Source organism: Halichoerus grypus, chromosome 3 (assembly GCF_964656455.1).
Source record: "Halichoerus grypus chromosome 3, mHalGry1.hap1.1, whole genome shotgun sequence".
Lineage (NCBI taxonomy): Eukaryota > Metazoa > Chordata > Mammalia > Carnivora > Phocidae > Halichoerus > Halichoerus grypus.
Window position 1 is genome coordinate 119,898,887 of NC_135714.1, and position 23,183 is coordinate 119,922,069.

General features: G+C 37.0%; 1 protein-coding gene across 2 annotated transcripts in view; it reads right to left on the minus strand.

Annotated features, from left to right (window-relative positions):
* Nucleotides 1-293: 293 nt before the first annotated feature.
* Nucleotides 294-23,183, minus strand: part of CLGN (calmegin) — a 59,091-nt gene continuing 36,201 nt past the window's right edge. For both annotated transcript variants that reach the window (XM_036078942.2, XM_036078941.2), the window contains exons 9-15: nucleotides 13,369-13,482; nucleotides 13,044-13,194; nucleotides 11,033-11,248; nucleotides 9,795-9,920; nucleotides 3,713-3,881; nucleotides 2,574-2,674; nucleotides 294-817 (exon numbers count right to left, since the gene is read on the minus strand). In XM_036078942.2, the coding sequence (XP_035934835.1) occupies nucleotides 737-817; nucleotides 2,574-2,674; nucleotides 3,713-3,881; nucleotides 9,795-9,920; nucleotides 11,033-11,248; nucleotides 13,044-13,194; nucleotides 13,369-13,482 (958 nt within the window). In that variant the 3' untranslated portion in view covers nucleotides 294-736. The remainder of the gene's footprint in view (nucleotides 818-2,573; nucleotides 2,675-3,712; nucleotides 3,882-9,794; nucleotides 9,921-11,032; nucleotides 11,249-13,043; nucleotides 13,195-13,368; nucleotides 13,483-23,183) is intronic.

Consider the following 23,183-nt stretch of genomic DNA (forward strand, 5'->3'; position numbering starts at 1 on the left):
AAGTAGGGTAAGCCGTTCGGGCATAAAACAATTATAAAGGCTTAAAAAGTATCTGTACACCATTATATTTTGATGAACCTATTATCTTTGCATTCAAATGTAAAATATGCAGCACTATTAACCAGTGATTCTATGAATGACACTTAAGACATTTCTGTTTTGTTGACCTGTCAACAAAGCACCTCTTCAAAGGAATCTATAATTTGAGTGAACAACAGACCCTAACTGTAATTTGACACAACCAGGCAAATGGGGGCCACATACAACACTTTCAACTGTGGACAGAATCAAACAACCATACAGCAACTTTATTGTGTTTAGCTCTGAACAACAGAACACACTCTCATTTTTATTATAGAACTACCGTTATAGCGTCATATAGCCGTTTAAGAGGAAATTCTAGTAACTGATTTTCCAACAGCAGGAAAGCTGCTGCATATTATTTTGCTCTGTACAAACCAAAACTTTCTCCAACTTTTAAAACTCGGTAACTTCTAATGATAGTAATCTCTTAAATCGGATAAGTAACGTGCCACTCCTTTATTCTAAATTCAAAGACCAGGTAACTTCAAAGTTTGTTTTTTTTTTTTCCTGAAAAGAAAGACTAAAATAAATGTCTGAAAGAATAACATTGCTAGATATTAGAAACGTGCAGATTGACTCAAGTTCGGCTCTAGCACACTGATGTTAGAATGCCAAATATCTCGCTCAGGAATTAAAAATACTTGAATAGAGTTTATTCCTTTCGTACTCTTCTCTTGCGTACGGACTTCACTGGCCCATCTCCAGATCCCGTGCTCTCATCTGCTTCTTTCATCTAGAAGAAAGAATGATGCAGATGGTTGTTTTCATACAATGGGTAAATACTAAATTTCTTATTCTCAAAAATACGTGTTCTAACAAATGCTACCTTATATGTGTTCTTTAATTCATGAAGCTGATCAAAAATGTGTACATAAGTTAACATGTTTTAATTTGTTCACCCTTTGGCATGATTACATTTTTGGAATAACTCTGCTTATCAAAGTCCTCTGACAAGGAATACTGCTAACAACTCAATTCATGATTTTATCATTTGGAATTTAATCTCAATGTCATAGCTAATTAAAGGCTATATGATCTTTTCATTGTGGGATATTAAGCACTAACTTCATCACGATAGTTCTATAAGTAATGGACTGCTGAGCTAGATTCGCAGAAACTTTTTCAGAACTTATGACACACAGTACTTTGAGAAAATTAGGAGAGAGGGAAGGGAAACATCAAATTTATAGTTTGGGTTTTTTCTTTCCTTATCCAATAAGCACTCACATGTAAATTAAACTTGTGTAACAAAATAAAATAATGAAGGTATTATATGGTATTATACAAAATAGTTATAATTATTTTTCAAGGTCATACTATATAAAAGTTGGCTTATTTTAGCCCCCTGACATATAAGAAGACTTTTAAAAGACAAAGACAGAATTAAAATATTTTTAAAGGTACATAAAATGTTTTGTGAAGCAAAATATAACCAGACACATATTCAACTGAATGACTGTAAGTACTGTTATTCAGAGTGACAGGTGAGACAATGACTGTTTAAAACTCTGTCCTGGAAGAAATTATCTTCACCCAGCTTCCTCTAATGTGGATATTCATACTAAGGTTCCCCCAAAGTTCCTTTAAGAACTCACAAGGCATTAAGACCAGTACCTAAGTATATGTACTGAATAGGCTTTAGAAAACAAACAATAACAATAAAACAAATTTATGTGAGAGATTTCTTCAAAGAGACAAAACAGCAAGGTTACATCATCATATGCAAGAGGCCAGGCGAAACTGTGATTTTCCCCTGCCTAGCACTGCCTAGAGGGTGCTGAGTAGGGTGACTGGGGTAAGGTCACATAGCTCCTAAGGCTAGCAGATAAAGAAAACATGCTGGGTAAAAAGAGAAAGCTCTGGTTCTGAATCATATCCTGGATGGCATTTGGTTCCAGAATAACAGACTAAAAACAGGCACTGTAGAAAGTTCTGTTATATATCAGGATGCAGAAAGGGGTAGACATACCAAGTTAATGGGAAAACTAGTTTATTAAAGATTTCAGAAAAAAACACACTATCAGGCAGATACTACTCAACTACCCAATGAATGAAATATTACAAAATGTGACAATAAATTATTCAGACCATGAGAATGTTTTTATAATGGGTATAAAGAAAACTGTCTTGTAATAAACAGAATTACCTTTTAAATATTCAAATGGTCTATTTATAATAATTTTCAACAGACTAACAAAGTCATAATTTTTTACAGATGCAGCTCTATTTTGCAAACCCCAGGCTTACTTTATACTGTTTCTCATCAGGCATTAAGATGATATAAATTATAGTATTTTCTGACCTTCTTTATGGATACCTTTTAAAAATAATATGGAGGCTCTTATGAAAGCTTGGAGAAATATGGCCAATTTTTGTACAGTAGGACCTTGAAAAAATTCTCTATAAACCAGACTGCTTTGTTAAAATAATTTTTATGGATAACAATCGTACACAAAATCTAGTTTATTTTCTGTTAAAGAGTTGCTTACCTCATCCTCTGATCCAGACTTATTTGATTTATTACCCTCTTCTTGTCCTTCTATGATTTCAATTTCTTCTTCACTCTTTTCCTCAGGTTCACCTTCCTCTTCTAGAATACAGATTTTTATTACAGGCAAAGACCTGAATTAGAATTTTGCTACTGAGAAGTATTAAATACAACAAGGGGATTTATTTAAATTCCAATATTTAAAAGCAATTTCTATCATGAGAAATTTCTAAAAAATTAATTGCAAATATTCATTATTTTACAACATTTTATACATAAATCATCATATTTGAGGGAAGAGAGGTTTAAGAAATTCTTAAGCATTCAGTCTACATGTAATATGAAAAGCAAATATATATGTGTATATGTGTATACATATGGACACGTACATATGTAAATATACATCTGTGTGTATTTTTTTGAGAGTATAATTTTTAAGTCAACTGTTTCATCAATTATTAAGTTAAAAACAGTGCTCAAGACATAATTTAAGTTGTAAGGGGCTCAGTCTGGAGCCTGACTTGAGACACCTGGCAAATAGTGACAGTTTATTAATACCTAGATGAGTGTAAGCAAGTCTCAATGGAGACCCACCAAAAAGCCTCAGTTCTTCAGTTCGAACATGTTGATGAGTTTAGTATAGGGTGGGAAGGGGACATATGACGCAGCAGTCCTTTTGGGCCATTAAATTATTCTTTCGATATGATAAACTATCTGATGAACAACAGCCTTTTACTAAAAGACTGGGTGTGAATTTTAAACCTATTCCTCTCCTACAGAGGCTGTGCTGTCTGGCCTCCCATCTCATCTACATTCTTGTGGACAAGAAAAGCCCCTGCAAACAGCTACGACACATGGGGTTCACACCTGCTCTTAAACCTCTCTCTTCCTAGAAAACAAGAACTGTAAGCAGGACGACTGCTCTGGGTACAGCATCCAGGCAGGGGCCATTACTCCCCTCTGCCACGGTCATGGACTCATGGGGATTCAGATGGCAGATATTTGACAATAATCAAGTGCAACAGCTAGTGTTTACCAGATCATGTGCTCTTTTTAGGAGCTTTGCCCAGGGTCCCCACTGTAACTCACTATCACTATCCTACCTTTGGCTGGCTACCTACCTACCTGTCATTATCCTACCTTTTTCAGGAGTTTCAAGAGTTTCACCATCACTTTGCTTCTCTTCTTCTTCCAAATCTACTGGTTTCTCCAGGGCAGCTTTCTTTTCCTTCACTTCTTGCTCTAGTGCTCCCTTTGTTTGTGGTTTACATATGTCAGTTTTTTTATACTCTGAATCTTCATATTTTTTCTGTAGTAGTTTAACATAAGCTATTTTTAGTAAAAGCAAAGCTCTATTTTTTAAGTTTTGGGTTTTTTTTTTTTGCAATAACTGATATCAAACACAGTGAATCAGCAATAAAAACTTATAGGAAATTTAGCTTATGGCTTTTAAGAAGCACTTGCTCAGACCTATCCACAGAGACCTGGCAGGCCAGAAAAGACTGACATGACATATTCAGGGTGCTAAATGAGAAAAATATGCACCTAAGAATACTTTAAACAGCAAGGATGTCTTTCAAAATAGGAGGAGAGATAAAAAGCTTCCAGGACAAACAGAAAGTAAAAGAATTTGTGATCACCAAACCAGCCCTACAAGAAATACTGAAAGGGGTCCTCTAAGCAAAGAGAGAGCCTAAAAGCAACACAGACCAGGAAGGAACACAGACAATATACAGTAACAGTCACCTTACAGGCAATACAATGGCACTAAATTCATATCTTTCAATAGTTACCCTGAATGTAAATGGGCTAAATGCCCCAATCAAAAGACACAGGGTATCAGACTGGATTAAAAAACAAGACCCAATGATATGCTGTCTGCAAGAGACTCATTTTAGACCCAAAGACACCTCCAGATTGAAAGTGAGGGGGTGGAAAATCAATTTTCATGCTAATGGACATCAAAAGAAAGCTGGGGCGGCAATCCTTATAACAGACAAATTAGATTTTATTTTTTTAAAGATTTTATTTATTTATTTGACAGAGAGAGAGAGAACCCAAGCAGGGGAAGCGGCAGAGGGAGAGGGAGAAGCAGACTCCCTGTTGAGCAGGGAGCCCGACATGGGGCTCAATCCCAGGACCCTGGGATCACAACCTGAGCTGAAGGCAAACACTTAACCGACTGAGCCACCCAGGCACCCCGACAAATTAGATTTGAAATCGAAGACTGTAATAAGAGATGAGGAAGGACACTATATCATTAATTAAAGGGTCTATCCAACAAGAAGATCTAACAATTGTAAATACTTATGCCCCTAACATGGGAGGCAGCCAATTACGTAAGCCAATTAATAACAAAATCAAAGAAACACATCGATAATAATCCAATAATAGTAGGGGACTTAAACATCCCACTCACTGCAGTGGACAGATCATCTAAGCAGAAAATCAACAAGGAAACAAGGACTTTGAATGACACACTGGACCAGATGGACTTCACAGATATATTCAGAGCATTCCACCCTAAAGCAATAGAATACACATTCATCTTGATTGCGCATGGAACATTCTCCAAAATAGATCACATGCTGGGTCACAAATCAGGTCTCAACCATTACCAAAAGATTGAGATTATTCCCTGCATATTATCAGACCACAATGCTTTGAAACTGGAACTCAATCACAAGAGGAAATTTGGGAAGAACTCAAATACCTGGAGACTAAAGAGCATCCTACTAAAGAATGAACGGGCCAACCATGAAATTAAAGAAGGATTTTAAAAAATTCACGGAAACAGGGGCACCTGGGGGGCTCAGTCGTTAAGCATCTGCCTTCGGCTCAGGTCATGATCCCAGAGTCCTGGGATCGAGCCTCACATCAGGTTCCCTGCTCAGCGGGAAGCCTGCTTCTCCTTCTCCCACTCCCACTGCTTGTGTTCCTTCTCTTGCTGTATCTCTCTCTGTCAAATAAATAAATAAAATCTTTTAAAAAAAAATTCATGGAAACAAATGAAAATGAAAACACAAATGTTCAAAACCTTCAGAATGCAGCAAAGGTGGTCCTAAGAGGGAAGTATATAGCACTACAAGCCTTTCTCAAGAAACAAGAAAGGTCTCAAATACACAACCTTACCTTATACCTAAAGGAGCTGGAGAAAGAACAGCAAATAAAGCATAAACCCAGGAGAAGAAGAGCATTAATAAAGATTAGAGAAGAAATCAATGGAATAGAAACAAAAAGAATAGTAGAACAGATCAACGAAACTAGGAGCTGGTTCTCTGAAAGAATTACTAAGATTGGGCACCTGGGTGGCTCAGTCAGTTAAGTGTCTGCCTTCGGCTGAGGTCATAATCCCAGGGCCCTGGGATCAAGCCGTGTGTTGGGCTCCCTGCTCAGTGGGGAGTCTGCTTCTCCCTCTCCCCCTCCACCCCACTCATGCTCTCTGTCTTGCTCACTCTCTCTGTCTCAAATAAATAAAATAAAATAAATTAAATTAAATTTTAAAAATTAAACAAAAGATTGATAAACCCCTGGCCAAACTTATCAAAAAGAAAAGAGAAAGGACCCAAATAAATAAAATCATGAATGAAAGAGGAGAGATCACAAACAACACCAAAGAAATACAAACAATTATAAGAACATATTATGAGTAATTATATGCCAACAAATTAAGCACCTGGAAGAAATTGGATGCATTCCTAGAGATGTGTAAACTACCAAAACAGAAACAGAAAGAAATAGAAAACCTGAACAGACCCATAACCAGCAAGAAAATTGAGGCAGTAATCAAAAATCTCCCAACAAACAAAAGTCCAGGGCCAGAAGGCTTCCCAGGAGAATTCTACCAAACATTTAAGGAATTAATACCTATTCTTCTGAAGCTGTTTCAAAAAAATAAAAATGGAAGGAAAACTTCCAAACTCTTTCTCTGAGGCCAGCGTTACTTTGATCCCAAAACTAGACAAAGACCCCACCAAAAAGCAGAGTTACAGACCAATATCCCTGATGAACAAGGATGCAAAAATTCTCACTAAAATACTAGCCAATAGGATCAAACAGTACATTAAAAGGATTATTCACCACGACCAAGTGGGATTTATTCCTGGGCTGCAAGGGTGGTTCAACATCCACAAATCAATCAATGTGATACACTACATTAATAGAAGAAAGAAAAAGAACATATGATCCTCTCAATAGATGCAGAGAAAGCATTTGACAGGGCGCCTGGGTGGCTCAGTCGGTTAAGCGACTGCCTTCGGCTCAGGTCATGATCCCGGAGTCCTGGGATCGAGTCCCGCATCGGGCTCCCGGCTCGGTGGGGAGCCTGCTTCTCCCTCTGACCCTATCCCCTCTCATGCTGTTTCTCTCTCTCTCTCTCTCAAATAAATAAATAAATAAAATCTTTAAAAAAAAAAAAAGAAAGCATTTGACAAAGTACAGCATCATTTCTTGATTAAAACTTTTTACGGTGTAGGGATAGAGGGAACATAGTTCAATATCATAAAAGCCATCTATGAAAAACCCACAGCAAGTTTCATTCTCAATAGGGAAAAACTGAGAGCCTTTCCCTTAAAGGTCAGGAACATGGAATGGATGTCCACTATCACCACTGCTATTCAATATAGTACTAGAAATCCTAGCCTCAGCAATCAAAAAACAGAAAGAAATAAAAGGCATCTGAATTGGCAAAGAAGTCGAACTCTCACTCTTCACAGATGACATGATACTCTATGTGGAAAACCCAAAAGACTCCACCCCGAAATTGCTAGAACTCATATAGGAATTCAGCAAAGTGGCAGGATATAAAATCACTGCACAGAAATCAGCTACATTTCTTTTTTTTTTTTTTAAGATTTTATTTATTTGACAGAGAGAGACACAGCGAGAGAGGGAACACAAGCAGGGGGAGTGGGAGAAGGAGAAGCAGGCTTCCCACTGAGCAGGGAGCCCGATGCGGGGCTCAATCCCAGAACCCTGGGATCATGACCTGAGCCAAAGGCAGACGTTTAACAACTGAGCCACCCAGGCACCCCCAGTTACATTTCTATACACTAACAATGAGACAGAAGAAGGAGAAATTAAGGAGTCGATCCCATTTACAACTGCACCCAAAACCATAGATACCTAGGAATAAACCTAACCAAAGACACAAAGGATCTGTACTCAGAAAACTATAGACCATGCATGAAAGAAACTGAGGAAGACTCAAAGAAATGCAGAAACATTCCATGCTCATGGATTGGAAGAACAAATATTGTTAAAATGTCTATGCTACCTAGAGCAATCTATACATTCAATGCAATCCCAATCAAAATACCATCAACTTTTTTCACAGAGCTGGGACAAATAATCCTAAAATTTGTATGGAATCAGAAAAGACCCCGAATAGCCAAAGGATTGTTGAAAAAGAAAACCAAAGCTGGTGGCATCACAATTCCGGCCTTCAAGCCCTATTACAAAGCTGTAATCATCAAGACAGCATGGTACTGGCACAAAAACAGACACATAGATCAATGGAACAGAACAGAGAGCCCAGAAATGGACCCTCAACTCTATGGTCAACTAATCTTCGACAAAGCAGGAAAGAATATCCAATGGGAAAAAAGACAGTCTCTTCAGGCGCCTGAGTGGCTCAGTCGTTAAGCGTCTGCCTTTGGCTCAGGTCATGATCCCAGGGTCCTGGGACTGATCCCCACATCGGGCTCCCTGCCCAGCGGGAAGCCTGCTTTTCCCTCTTCCACTCCCCCTGCTTGTGTTCCCTCTCTCACTGTGTCTCTCTGTCAAATAAATAAAATCTTAAAAAAAAAAAAAAAAAAGGACAGTCTCTTCAACAAATGGTGTTGGGAAAATTGGACAGCCACATGCAGAAGAATGAAACTGGACCATTTCCTTACACCATACACAAAAATAGACTCAAAATGGATGAAAGACCTAAATGTGAGATAGGAATCCATCAAAATCCTAGAGGAGAACACAGACAGCAACCTGTGTGACCTTGGCCGCAGCAACTTCTTGCTAGACATGTCTCCAAAGGCAAGGGAAGCAAGGGCAAAAATGAACTATTGGGACTTCATCAAGATAAAAAGCTTTTGCACAGCAAAATAAACAGTTGACAAAACCAAAAGACAACCAACAGAATGGGAGAAGATATTTGCAAATGACATATCAGATAAAGGGCTAGTATCCAAAATCTATAAAGAACTTGTCAAACTCAACACCCAAAGAACAAATCATCCAATCAAGAAATGGGCAGAAGGTATGAGCAGACATTTCTCCAAAGAAGACATCCCAATGGCCAAAAAACACATGAAAAAATGTTCAACATTACTCGGCATCTGGAAAATACAAATCCCAAAACCACAATGAGATACTACATCACACCAGTCAGAATGGCTAAAATTAACAAGTCAGGAAATGACAGATGTTGGCAAGGATGCAGAGAAAGGGCAACCATCCTACACTGTGGGTGGGAACACAAGCTGGTGCTGCCACTTGCCACTGGAAAACAGTATGGAGATTCCTCAAAAAGTTGAAAATAGAGCTACCCTATGACCCAGCAATTGTACTACTGGGTATTTACCCCAAAGATACAAATGTAGTGATCTGAAGGGGCACCTGCACCCCAATGTTTACAGCAGCAATGTCCACAACAGCAAAACTATGGAAAGAGCCCAGATGTCCATCGACAAGTAAATGGATAAAGAAGATATATATACACACACACACACACAATGGAATACTACTCAGCCATCAAAAAATGAAATCTGGCCATTTGCAATGACGTGGATGGAACTAGAGGGTATTATGCTAAGCGAAATAAGTCAATCAGAGAAAGACAATTATCATATGATCTTACTGATATGTGGAATTGAAGAAACAATGCAGAAGATCATAGAGGAAGAGAGGAAAAAATAAAATAAGATGAAATCAGAGAGGGAGACAAACCGTAAGAGACTCTTAATCATAGGAAACTAAGGGTTGCTGGAGGGGTAGGGGGTAGAGGGATGGGTTTACTGGCTGATGGACATGAAGGAGGTCACATGATGTAATGAGCACTGGGAATTATATAAGACAGATGAGTCACTAACCTCTACCTCTGAAACTAATATACATTATATATTAACTGAATTTAAATTAAAAAAAAAAAAAGAATCACTTGCTCAATAGAACTCCTAAACACTAACAGACTTATTTTAAGTTGAAGGAAATTCAATTTCTTTACCTTGACTTTTCTTGGCCAACAAAATGAAGCAATTAATGCTATTGGAAGCCCTGCAGTCACAAGATAAATGAGCCAAAGCCATGGGCGCTCTTCAGCAGCTACCACTAACTGTTTAAATATACCAGGCTATAGAAGAAGTAAGCATAAAAATGAAATTCAGATTTTATAAACATTTTTTAGGAAATACCACCTACAAAAAAACAGCTTATTTTAGATAGGTGTTTTATATTAAGGAGTGATGAACTTGTAGGCTAAAAATATTTTATTTTCCCATCTTATCCACTGTAGAGTTTAAATTCTATTAGCATGTATCATTGTTTGAGACTTTGTAGTAGAAGATGTGTTACTACATAGGTAGAATCACTAACCTATCAGCAAGAATTATGACAATTTTATTTTTTTGGTAAGCTTAAGGATAGAACTACTCTTTATGGATGTATTATCTCCTTCATTTAGAAGTATAAATGCTCGATAACTCATTTTGGTTCTGTACTTTTAAAGAACCTGGGAATTACTGTGTTTTCTTTTTTTTATTAACAAATTTCACACACAACCTGTGTGAGGAAACAGCTTCTCTCATTAAAATGAAATCTAAAATCATTAAATGTTTCAAAATTTAAAATCTAAAATCATTAAATGTTTCAAAAATTTAAAAAGTTTCAAAATGAAAACCCCTTTACCTACTCTTTTGATAGTTTTTGCTAATGTCCAAAGAAACCAAATGTAAGGTATTTTCCTTTACAGTAATTGATTTTAAAGATACATTCTCCAAGATGCATTCTGTTGAAATATTTAGCTTAGTATTTCTAAACAGTGTTAAGATTTGAGTAAAAAAATAATGGAACACAATTTAATAATAATAAGTTTTAAAATCCGCTGTACTCCTCTAAGTGAAAAATAATTAAAATGAGTAAAGAATAATATTTACATTACTGTTAACCACTTAAGCCGTGAATTAACAAGGTGACCAGGATATTAAGTAGTCTCCTTATAAATAGCAAGTAGGCAATTAAATCCCATTATGCTATCATAATTTAATGAAGACATACACATATATATAGTTCATTATACAGTTCAAGATGAAGTTGTATCATAATATAGTAAGGCTAACTATTTTATCGACAAATTTATTTAAGTACATTTACTAATTATTGCATATTTATTTACCTCTTAAGGGCCATTTGTATAACCCATAACCAGGATGAAGTCCTATGACTACTCTATGGTAAATACTGTACCTCGTTAGCATTTGCTACCATTATCTTCACTCCCCAACCATCTGCAGCCCAGCGATCTGCTATTTCCTTTTCTGAACAGATAATAAAATTATCAAAGTAGATATCAGAGGTCATAGACCAAAGCTCTAAACCAAGAGCACAGAAAGAAGTCAGAAGAAATGGATGATCATCTTCAAAATAATCTGGATTAGGAATTTTTCGAGGACTCCAGATTCCCTGGAAAAAATAATAAAGAAAAAAATAATTTAAAGACACTTTCAAATAAAATAATCCCATTATAAATGCTATTCAAGAAGTCATTGTTGTGGATGGAGCGCCTGGGTGGCTTAGTTAAGTGTCCAACTCTTGATTTCGGCTCAGATCATGATCTCAGAGATGGGAGATGAGCCCCATGTTGGGCTCCATGCTGGGCGTGGAGCCTGCTTGAGATTCTCTCTCTCCTTCTCCCTCTGCCCCTTCCGTCTCTCTCTCTCTCAAAAAAAAAAAAAAAGAAGTCATTGTTGTTGAATGAAATCAGCAGTACTAATTGGAGAAAAAAGAAAGCATTAACTGATATTAACTCATTAGCAAGTCACTGGAAATAAAAACTTGGTTCTTCTCATTCTGTACACAATGTTCCCTATGAATAAAACTGACTTTAAACTGCAAAAATAGGCAAAGTGAAAACCCAACACACACAGAAACTTGAGTAACTAAATTTCACAAGTAAGTGATACTATTTTAGACAAGTTTTTTTACATTTAGTAAAGTTATTCAAGGCAAGAAGTCATTAAAATTACACAAATCAGAGAGAGCACTGTATGGTAAATATGAAGCCATTCCTTTTATTTTTTTTAATTTTTTTTATAATGCACTTTTATTTATTTATTTGAGAGAGAGAGAGAGAGAACATGCACAAGTAGCAGGGAGGGGCAAAGGGAGAGGGCGAAGCAGACTCCTCACTGAGCAGGGAGCCCCATGCAGGGCTCAATACCAGGACCCTGAGATCATGACCTGAGCTGAAGGCAGAGGGGAAGCCACTCCTTTTAACATATACCCATAATGGACATCAATTATCAGTCATGGCTGAACCTCAGAAAAAAATTCAACATAAAAGTTCCATTAGATCTTAAATGATTAAACTCAATCAAATCAAAAAAAATTGACAATATGATTACTCATTCATTCCTCCATCATATATGTCTATTCTGTACCAGGCACTACGCCAGATGCTAGGGACAGAGTGATGATCAAGAGAGACATGGTTCCTTGATTAAATTTAAAGTAATGAGGGAGACAGACATTCAACAAAGACGTTACCAAAATAAACACTCTGTGATAAATGCAATGAAAAAAAAAACTATAGTAAACAACTGGAATATATAACTGCATCCATATAATAAATATTAGAAAATGTCAATGAATAATTAGATAAAACTACAGGGTTAAATGGATAACCTAGAGATTTCTACCCAAAAATCTAGGTACACTCAAAAGGTATCTAATTCATATTTTAAAAAATCCAAAGTTTAATAACACCAGAAAATAAGGAGCACATTAATTAAACACAGGAATTAATTACTAAAATGTACAATGTGAGGTCTCCTGATCAGAACTCATTTCTTATGTTTAATTCTAAAATAGAACTTGATTCCAGAGTGATCATCAATTACCAGGGAAAAATACAGTATGAAGTGTCTCATCTTTAGTTCTTAATATTATTCCCCCAGAAAATTACATAAAGAATACTTTACTATTTTTTTTTAAAGTAAACTCTAGGCCCAACGTGGGGCTTGCACTCAGAATGCAGGGATCAAAAGTTGCATACTCTATGGACTGAGCCAGCCAGGTGCCCCAAGAATACTTTACTTTTTAAATATAAATTAGTTGGAGTCTATTTTCTTTGACTTCTTACGATAGTTAATGCATACTATTACAAATCAAATTTCTAAAAGTTAACATAACATTATCAAAACTAGAATTATCACAGCACTTTAAACTTTACTATGCAATTGTAAGAAGTGGTTATTACCTGGTAGTTAGGATTATCTATCATTGCAGGTCTCCACACTCCTTTGTATTTGGGGTTATCTATCAGGGGAGGTGTCCACTCACCACACCCAATTCGACATGCTGGATTAGAAATACGAGGTGCCTCCCATTCTCCATCCATGTCTTCATTCCTTAGGAAATTAGGAAAAAATTCAACATAAAAGTTCCACAGATGAAAATGTGTATCTACACATTTATAGTAACCTCAAGTATAGTAACCTCAAGTTTCTCCTGTCAGTCATATGAAATAGTAACAAAAAGCAAGAAATGTATGAGATTGACATGTGAGGATGAAGAATGTTTACCAGTCATCAGGTTTTTCAGCATTAGGATCTGGAATAAATTTTGGTTCATCATCAAGCCAGCCATCAGGTTTAATAACACTTAAATCTTCTATTTGGGCAGGTTCACTTTCATCCCTGCAAATACAGTATTTTGTGCCAAGTATTAATTATTCAAAAGGTTTAAAAATGCATATGTTACAAAATTCAGAAGATACCAAAAGACATCTCCTACCCTTCTGTCTTTGTGCCTACTACCTCCCCCATCTCTCGTCCACCAAAATCTTCTGCTAACTTGTCACTTTCTTGTATATGTTCCCTGCTGTGATCCATGCATACACACATATTTGTATATATTCTTTTTTTTAAACACAAATGATAGCTTTCTACACAGAGTATGTTCAACATCGCTTTTGTTCACTTAAACACTCATTCATTCATCAACAAACACATATTGGGAGCCCACTATGTGCCAAGACAGCTTTACAAGCTGTTTTATATACAGTTATTAACAGTTGTACAGTTTTCTAATTTGTGGATATACCATAATTTATTTAACCCAGTTACTGTGAGGGACATTTAGTGTTCCCAAAAATGTACTATTACAAATAATGCTATAATGAATATCCTGGAATATATTAGGAACTAATACAAAATTATCTCTCTGTCAGCTATATGAATTGAAAATATTTTTTCCAGTTTCTCATGTATTTTTTGATATAGTTTATGGTAGGTGGGGTTTTTTTCTGCCATATTCAAATAATTTATTTTCATGTAGTTGAAATTTATTGATAATTCTTTTATGATTCTTCAATTTTACATCATATTTGGAAATGTCTTCCCTACTCCGATATTATTTTTTTAACTCACCATATTTAATTCTAGTAATTTTGTATTTTCATTAAAAAAATAACACTTAGAAAACAAATTCTTAAGTATATAAACATAATCATAGTAAGTACTGAATAGAACTTCATCTTTATAGAAAAGTAGAAATTTTAAACAAAAGGTTACATTATGATTTTTCAAACAAACCTAAATAACAAAATAAACTCAAATAATCGACTCTCTATATGTAAAGACTTGTACTTGCCTGATATCAGTGTCATCTGGAGTCTGTCAGAGCTCCAAGTAACTAGAGTTTAAAATTTAAGGGAACATTTCTTTTAGCAGTTTATGAAACAAATTCTAACATGTATCACCAATCAGAAAGAGGTTATTATAAGCAGTTTATCTCATTTAAGGCCAAACTTATGTCTCAGCCTTACTCTTTTTGGGTAAACAAATATGAAACAATGTAAGAAAATCCACATGGAGAGATGTAGTCCTACCCTTTCTGAAAGTATGAATTCATTAAAGTTATGCATTAAGTGACTTTTTATTAATTTTTTTAAAAATCATACTGTTCTTCCTACCTTGTAAAACCTGCTTCCCTATCATACTATTTGCTTGAAAGCAAAGACATTTTTATTAGTAATCAGTATCTCTCTTTATCTACAAGAGAGTTAACAAGTAAACATCTTTGGTTATCCAGTACTACTTACTCTATTTCTGAGTAGGTAGTAACCCCAATGTTTACAAACAAGCAAGAACTTAAAGAAATAGGAGTAGACATTTTCCAAAATGAAGCAGAGAGAAAAAAATTGATTCTAAAAAATGAATTGATCCTAAGTGACCTGTGAAAAACTATAAAGCAGTCTAACATACATTTATGGGGTGTCCCAAAAAAAGAGATGGGAAGGAACATATATTCAAAGAAATAATGGCCAACTATAACCCAAATTTGATACAAACTACACAGCCACATCCCAAAAAGCTCAAAAGCAAGGCAAACACACACACACACACACACACACACACACACTCACACACACCCAAGGCACAACAAAACCAAATTGTTGAAAACAGTAACAGTGAATCTTAAAACCAAACAGGAAAAAATTACATATTAGGTCAAGGAGTAAAAGGATGAGAATAACAACTGGCATATCAGAAACAATATAAGCCTCAAGACAACTCAAGAAATGATTGTTTTAGGGGCGCCTGGGTGGCTCAGTCATTAGGCGTCTGCCTTCGGCTCAGGTCATGATCTCAGGGTCCTGGGATCGAGCCCCGCATCGGGCTCTCTGCTCAGCGGGAAGCCTGCTTCTCCCTCTCCCATTCCCCCTGCTTGTGTTCCCTCTCTCACTGTGTCTCTCTCTGTCAAATAAATAAATAAAATCTTTTAAAAAAAAATGATTGTTTTAAAATAACTATCAACTTACAATTCAATAGTGAAAACATCCTTCAAAAATTAAGGTAAAATAAATTTTCAGATAATTAAAAGTTGAGAGGATTCAATGACAGCACACATGTACCACAATGTGTTAAGAGAAGTTTATCAGGAAGAGGGAAAACAACAGACAAAAATGTTTATCTACACAAGAGTATCAGAAACGCTAACTAAATAATAAATAAAAGAACTTTTCTCCTAATAACTGTCTGATTAAAAGATAGTGATGGAAGAATAAATATGTGTGGCCTTCATAGTACAGACAGAGGAAGTAAAGGTATGATAATGCATGAAGGATGGAAGGAGGAAAATATAAGACCCTTATAAGATTAACATAGACATAAAGAGGTATAATGACAGTAGACTGAAATAAGTTAGAGATGCATATTGTAAACCCTAGAGCAACACTAAAATAATAAACCACAGAGGAAAAGGTAGTATGCCAATAGGAAAGAAAAAATAGAAGACTAAAAAATAAAATAAAATAACTCCATCTAAAAAAATTCAGGAAAAAATATTTTCAAGTACAGAATATATGGGACAAACAGAAAACAAGTAGGAAGAAAACAAGTACAGTTTATATCCAACCATATTAATAATTACATTAAATGTAGATGGTTTAAAACACTCCACTTAAAAAACAAGACCACATATAAATTGCCTACTGAAAAATCACTTTAAAAATAAAGCTATAGCTGTAATCATCAAGAGAGTACGGTACTGGCACAAAAACAGACACATAGATCAATGGAACAGAATAAAGAGCCCAGAAATGGACCCTCAACTCTATGGTCAACTAATCTTTGACAAAGCAGGAAAGAATGTCCAATGGAAAAAAGACAGTCTCTTCAACAAATGGTGTTGGGAAAATTGGACAGCCACATGCAGAAGAATGAAACTGGACCATTTCCTTACACCACACACAAAAATAAACTCAAAATGGATGAAAGACCTAAATGTGAGACAGGAGTCCATCAAAATCCTAGAGGAGAACACAGGCAGCAACCTCTTCGACCTCAGCCACAGCAACTTCTTCCTAGAAACATCGCCAAAGGCAAGGGAAGCAAGGGCAAAAATGAACTATTGGGACTTCATCAAGATAAAAAGCTTTTGCACAGCAAAGGAAACAGTCGACAAAACCAAAAGACAACTGACAAAATGGGAGAAGATATTTGCAAATGACATATCAGATAAAGGGCTAGTATCCAAAATCTATAAAGAACTTGTCAAACTCAACACCCAAAGAACAAATCATCCAGTCAAGAAATGGGCAGAAGACATGAACAGACATTTTTCCAAAGAAGACATCCAAATGGCCCATGAAAAAGTGCTCAACATCGCTCAGCATCAGGGAAATCCAAATCAAAACCTCAATGAGCACCTCACACCAGTCAGAATGGCTAAAATTAAGTCAGGAAACGACAGATGTTGGCGGGGATGCGGAGAAAGGGGAACCCTCCTACACTGTTGGTGGGAATGCAAGCTGGTGCAGCCACTCTGGAAAACAGTATGGAGGTTCCTCAAAAAGTTGAAAATAGAGCTACCATACCACCCAGCAATTGCACTACTGGGTATTTACCCCAAAGATACAAATGTAGGGATCCGAAGGGGTACATGCACCCCGATGTTTATAGCAGCAGTGTCCACAATAGCCAAACTGTGGAAAGAGCCAAGATGTCCATCAACAGATGAATGGATAAAGAAGATGTGGTATATATATACAAATATATATATACAATGGAATAGCCATCAAAAAACCCGAAATCTTGCCATTTGCAACAACGTGGATGGAACTAGAGGGTATTATGCTGAGCAAAATAAGTCAATCAGAGAAAGACATGTATCATATGATATCACTGATATGAGGAATTCTTAATCTCAGGAAACAAACTGAGGGTTGCTGGAGTGGTGGGGGGGTGGGAGGGATGGGGTGGCTGGGTGATAGACATTGGGGAGGGTATTGCTATGGTGAGCGCTGTGAATTGTGTAAGACTGATGAGTCACAGACCTGTACCTCTGAAACAAATAATACATTATATGTTAAAAAAAAAAAAAAAGAAAAGATAGTAGGAAGGGAAAAATGAAGGGGGAGATGGGGTGCCTGGGTGGCTCAGTCGTTAAGCGTCTGCCTTTGGCTCAGGTCATGATCCCGGGGTCTTGGGATCGAGCCCCGCATCAGGCTCCCTGCTCCGCGGGAAGCCCGTTTCTCCTTCTCCCACTCCCCCTGCTTGTGTTCCCTCTCTCGCTGTGTCTCTCTCTGTCAAATAAATAACAAAATATTTTTTAAAAAATGAAGGAGGGGAAATCGGAGGGAGAGACGAACCATGAGAGACTATGGACTCTGAGAAACAAACTGAGGGTTCTAGAGGGGAGGGGAGTGGGGGGATGGGTTCGCCTGGTGATGGGTATTAAAGAGGGCATGTATTGAATGGAGCACTGGGTGTTATATGCAAACAATGAATCATGGAACACTACATCAAAAACTAACGATGTAATGTATAGTGATTAACATAACATAATAAAATAAAATTTAAAAAAATAAAGGCATATATAGGTTACAGGTAAACAATGGAAAATAATATTCAATGGAAACATGATTTAAAAGAAAGCAGGACTGTTGACTCAGTATGAGACTAAAGCAGATGTCAAGACAGAGTATTACAAGAGTTTATAAAGAAGGATATTATTCTATAATAATAAAGTGATTAGTTCCTCAAGAGGTCATGAAATACTGCAAAAAGATGTAGTAACAGATCTTCAAAATACATGAAGCAAAAACTAACAGAACTCAAAGGAGACATAGACAAATCCATCACCATAGTTAAAGATTTTAATATTCTTCTCTCAGTAAGAAAACAGACTGAAAACCAGTAAATATATAGAAGCTTTCAACCACACTGATGTAATTAACATTTGTAAATTTTCTGACAATAGAATTAAAAATTGGGAGTCAAAATGAGAATTATATCTGGGAAATCCCAAATAAATGCTACCAAAGCAACACATTTAAAAACACATAGATCAAAGAAAAAATTACTAATGAAATTAGAAAACAGTATGAACTGAATGTTCTTATAAATGATACATATTTGTGAAACATAGCTAAAGCAGTGTCTAGAGAAAATTTACAGCTACTTCTATCAGAAGAGATTTTCTAATTTAATAAATTAGGCCGAAAAAAAAGAAGCAATAATTTGCTTCAAAGTAAGAAGAAAGTAAATAGCAAAATTTTAAAAAGGTCAATAGAGGGGAAAAACTAAGACAAAAGCCAGTTCTTCAAAAAGATCAATAAAATTGATAAACCTCAGGGCGCCTGGGTGGCTCATTTGGTTAAGCATCTGCCTTTGGCTCAGGTCATGATCCCAGGGTCCTGGGATCGAGTCCTGCATCAGGCTCCCTGCTCTGCGGGGAGCCTGCTTCTCCCTCTCCCTCTACTGCTCCTCCGGCTTGTGCTCTCTTGCTGGCTCTCCCTCTCTCTCAAATAAATAAATAAAATTAAAAAAAATTTTTTTTTAATTGATAAACCTCTAGTTAGACACATCAAGAAAAAACACAAATTACCATATTAGAAATGAAAGAGTCATCAGTACACATCATTACAGACATTAATGATGACAAGAGGTGTTGAAACAATTAGACATCCATATTTTTAAAAACTGATCTTGTTTTAGATCTCACACTACATACAATTAACTTAGAACAGAGTTTTAGTCAAAATTATTTGTCTAGAAAAAAGCGCAAATATTTGTGACATTCATTTGGGCAAAGATTTCTTAGGTAAGACACTAAAATCATGAATCATCAAAGACAAATACTGACAAACTGAACTCCATAAAAATTTAAAACTCTGTTCTCTGTTAAGAAAATCAGGACAGGGGCACCTGGGTGGCTCAGTCGTTAAGCGTCTGCCTTCAGCTCGGGTCATGATCCCAGGGTCCTGGGATTGAGCCCCACATTGGGCTCCCTGCTCGGCGGAGAGCCTGCTTCTCCCTCTTCCACCCCCCCTGCTTATATTCCCTGTCTCACTGTCTGTCAAATAAATAAATAAAATATTTTAAAAAAAAGAAAATTAGGACAACCCTCAGAGTGAGAGGAAATATCTGCATGATGCATATCTGTATTAATTGACTATTGCTGCATAACCCCAAAATTTAGGAGCTTAAAATAATGTTTACTACTGTAGTTTCTGAATCTGCATCCCTTACTGGGTGCTCTGCTCAGGGTCTCTGACAGGTTGGAATCAAAGAACGGGCCAGGACTGCAGTCATCTCGGACTGAGGCAGGCAGCTTCTGGAAATAGTTTCCCATGACTCCTGCCTCCCGGTACTCATGCCCATGGGTGCTCCCCTCTCCTTGAGTGTGGGTCAGACCTAAGAACTTGCTACTAATGAACAGAAAGTACCGATGGGATGTTACTTCCAAGATTAAGTTATAAAAGACCATGTATTAATTTCCTGAGGTGCTGTAACAAAGTACCACAAACTACAGCCTTAAAATGACAGAACTCTGGAGACTAGAAGTCAAAGTTTTGAAAGGGCTGTGTTCTCTCTGAAGGCTCTAGGGGCAGTTTGCTTCTTAGCTTCTAGTGGTGCTGCCAATACTCGGCATCCCCTGGCTTATAGATGCATCACTTCAATTTCTGCCTGAGTGGTCACAGGCTGTTCTCCCTGTGTGTATCTGTCCAAATTTCTCTCTTCTTCTAAGAACACCAGTCACATTGGATCCTAATTCAGTTATGACCTCATCTTAATTTGATTACATCTGTAAAGACCCTAATTCCAAATAAAGTCATAATCATAGGTTCTGGGTAGATATGGATTTGTGGAGGACACTGTTAATGCAGTAAGGACTGTGACGTCCATCTTCTCTGCACTCTCTCTTCCCTCACTTTCGCTTCCTTGAAGAGAGCTACTATATTGTGAGCTACTCTATGGAGAGGCCTAGATTGCAAGGAACCAAGAGAGGACTCTGGCCAACATCCAGCAAGGAATTGAGGCTCTCGGTCCAACAATGACAATTCAGTCCTCTGAGAAACGGAACCCTGCCAAAACCCACTTCAGTGGGATTGAAAGTGGATCCACTCCCGGTTGAGCCTTTAGATGACTACAGTCTCAGCTGACATCTTAATTGCAGCCTGTGAGAAACCCAGAGCCAGAAGACCCAGCTAATCTGTTCTGATTCCTGAATCACAGAAACTGTGAGATAATGTTTTAAGCTGCTAGGTTTTGGGATAATTTGTTACACAGCAATAGATAACTAATATAATATCTGTATCCAGAATATAAAGAGCTTCCATAACTCAACATAAAAAATAACCCAATTAAAACAAAAAAGTTGAAAAAATACTTGATCAAAGAAATGATATGAATGGGAAGTGAGTGAAAAGTTGCTCGACATAATTAGTTATGAGGGAAATGCAAATCAAAACGACATTAGAGATCACTACAAACCTTTTAGAATAGCCAAAGAAAAACAAAAACAAAAAAACAGTATCAAGAGATCAAAAAGGGGGCGCCTGGGTGGCTCAGTCACTGGGCAGGTCGGCCTTTGGCTCAGGTCATGATCCCAGGGTCCTGGGATTGAGCCCCACATCGGCCTCCTTGCTCAGCAGGGAGCCTGCTTCTCCCTCTCCCTCTGCCTGCCACTCCCCCTGCTTGTTTTCTCTCTGTCAAATAAATAAATAAAATCTTAAAAAAAAAGATCAAAAGGTACAAACTCTAGTTATAAAATAAATAAGTCCTGGGGATGTGATGTACAGCATGGTGACTACAGTTAATAATACTGTATTGTGTATTTGAAAGCTGCTAAGAGAGTAGGCCTTAAAAGTTCCCATCACACACATGCACACACACACAAATTTGTAACTGTGTGGTAATGGATGTCAATTATACTTAATGTGCTAATCATTTTGCAATTTACACACACATCAAGTCATTATGTTGTACACCTAAACCAATACAATGTTATATGTCAATTACATCTCAATAAAAAAACAGATAATACCAAATGCCATAAATGTATAAGATCTATAACTCTTACTTAATATTAGTGTGAATGCAAAATGGTATAGCCCTTTGGAAAAGTTTGACAGTTTCTTAGAAATTTAAACATATACTTACTGTATAATCTGGCAATCCCACTCCTAGGTATTTACCCAAGAAAAAGGGAAAATTATGTTCACACAAAGCCCTGTCCACAAGTGTTTATAAACACTTTATTCATAATTGCCCCAAACTGGAAACAACCAGAATTTCCATCAATGTGTGACTAGATAAACAAATTATGATGAATCCCTATAAATCCCTAAAACAAAACTAACCACTTATATAAACAAAAATATGGATGAATTTCAAAAAGTATTATTTAAGTGAAAGAAACCAGAAACAAAAGCTGTATACCATATGATTCCATTTTATACGATATTCTGGAAAAGGCAAAGCTCTAAAAGACAGATATCAAATCAGCGGTTGCAGGGCATAAGGGTGGGAGGAAGTGATTATAAAGGATATGAGGAACCTTTTTGGGATGACAGAAATATTCCAGATCATGATTGTGGTAGTAGTTACATCATTGTGTATGTCTGTCAATACACACAGAACTGTATATCTAAAATAAATGAATTAACCTATATGAAAATTACACTTTGATAAATCTGACAGAAAACATGCAATGAAAATCCAGCAAATATAAAAAGGACAATATTTGCTGACCAGGTGGACTGCAAGGTTAGTCTAATATTGAAAATCAATCAATATAATACACCATACTAAGAAAATAAGAGACAAAACCCACATGGTCATCAACAGATGCACAAAAGTACTTTACAAAATCCAGCACCCAATCTTGGAAAAAAACAAAACTCTTAGTAAACTAAGAACAGAACTTTAAAAAATCATACTTAGTGGGGCACCTGGGTGGCTCAGTCGGTTAAACATCCAACTCTGGATTTTGGCTCAGGTCATGATCTCAGGGTTGTGAGATTCATGCTGGGTGTGGAGCCTGCTTAAGATTCTCTCTCTCCCTCTCCCTCTGCCCCTACCCAGCCCTCTAAAAAATAAATAAATAAAAAACAAAATCATACTTAGTATTTATGCCTTCGTGTAGTACCCCTCCCAAATGTACCAGACAAGGTTAGACTGTGTGACAGAATACAGCTGAAGTGCTGACCGGTCACTTCTGAGATTAGGCTACAAAAGCCGTTACAATTTCTGTGGGTGTGCTCTCTCCCCCTCTGTGGTCACTCCCTCTGGTGGAGCCATCCTCCATGCCATGACCGCACATAAGGAGAGGCCCAAGTGGCAAGGCACTGAAACTTCCTGACAACAGCCACATAAGCCAGTTATAAAGTGAAGCAGATGCTCACTTTATAGCCAGGGTCAAACCTTCAGATGAATGCCCAACTCCAGCCACAGGAGAGAGCCTGAGCCAGAACCAGTCAGCTAGCCACTCTCAGTTTCCTGTCTCCTAGGAACCGGGTGAGTTAGGGTGAGCTAACAGGTATCTCTCATCTGAACTCAAAGCTATGGGAACTCGGGAACTGAATACATTTCTTTTAAGGAAAACACTC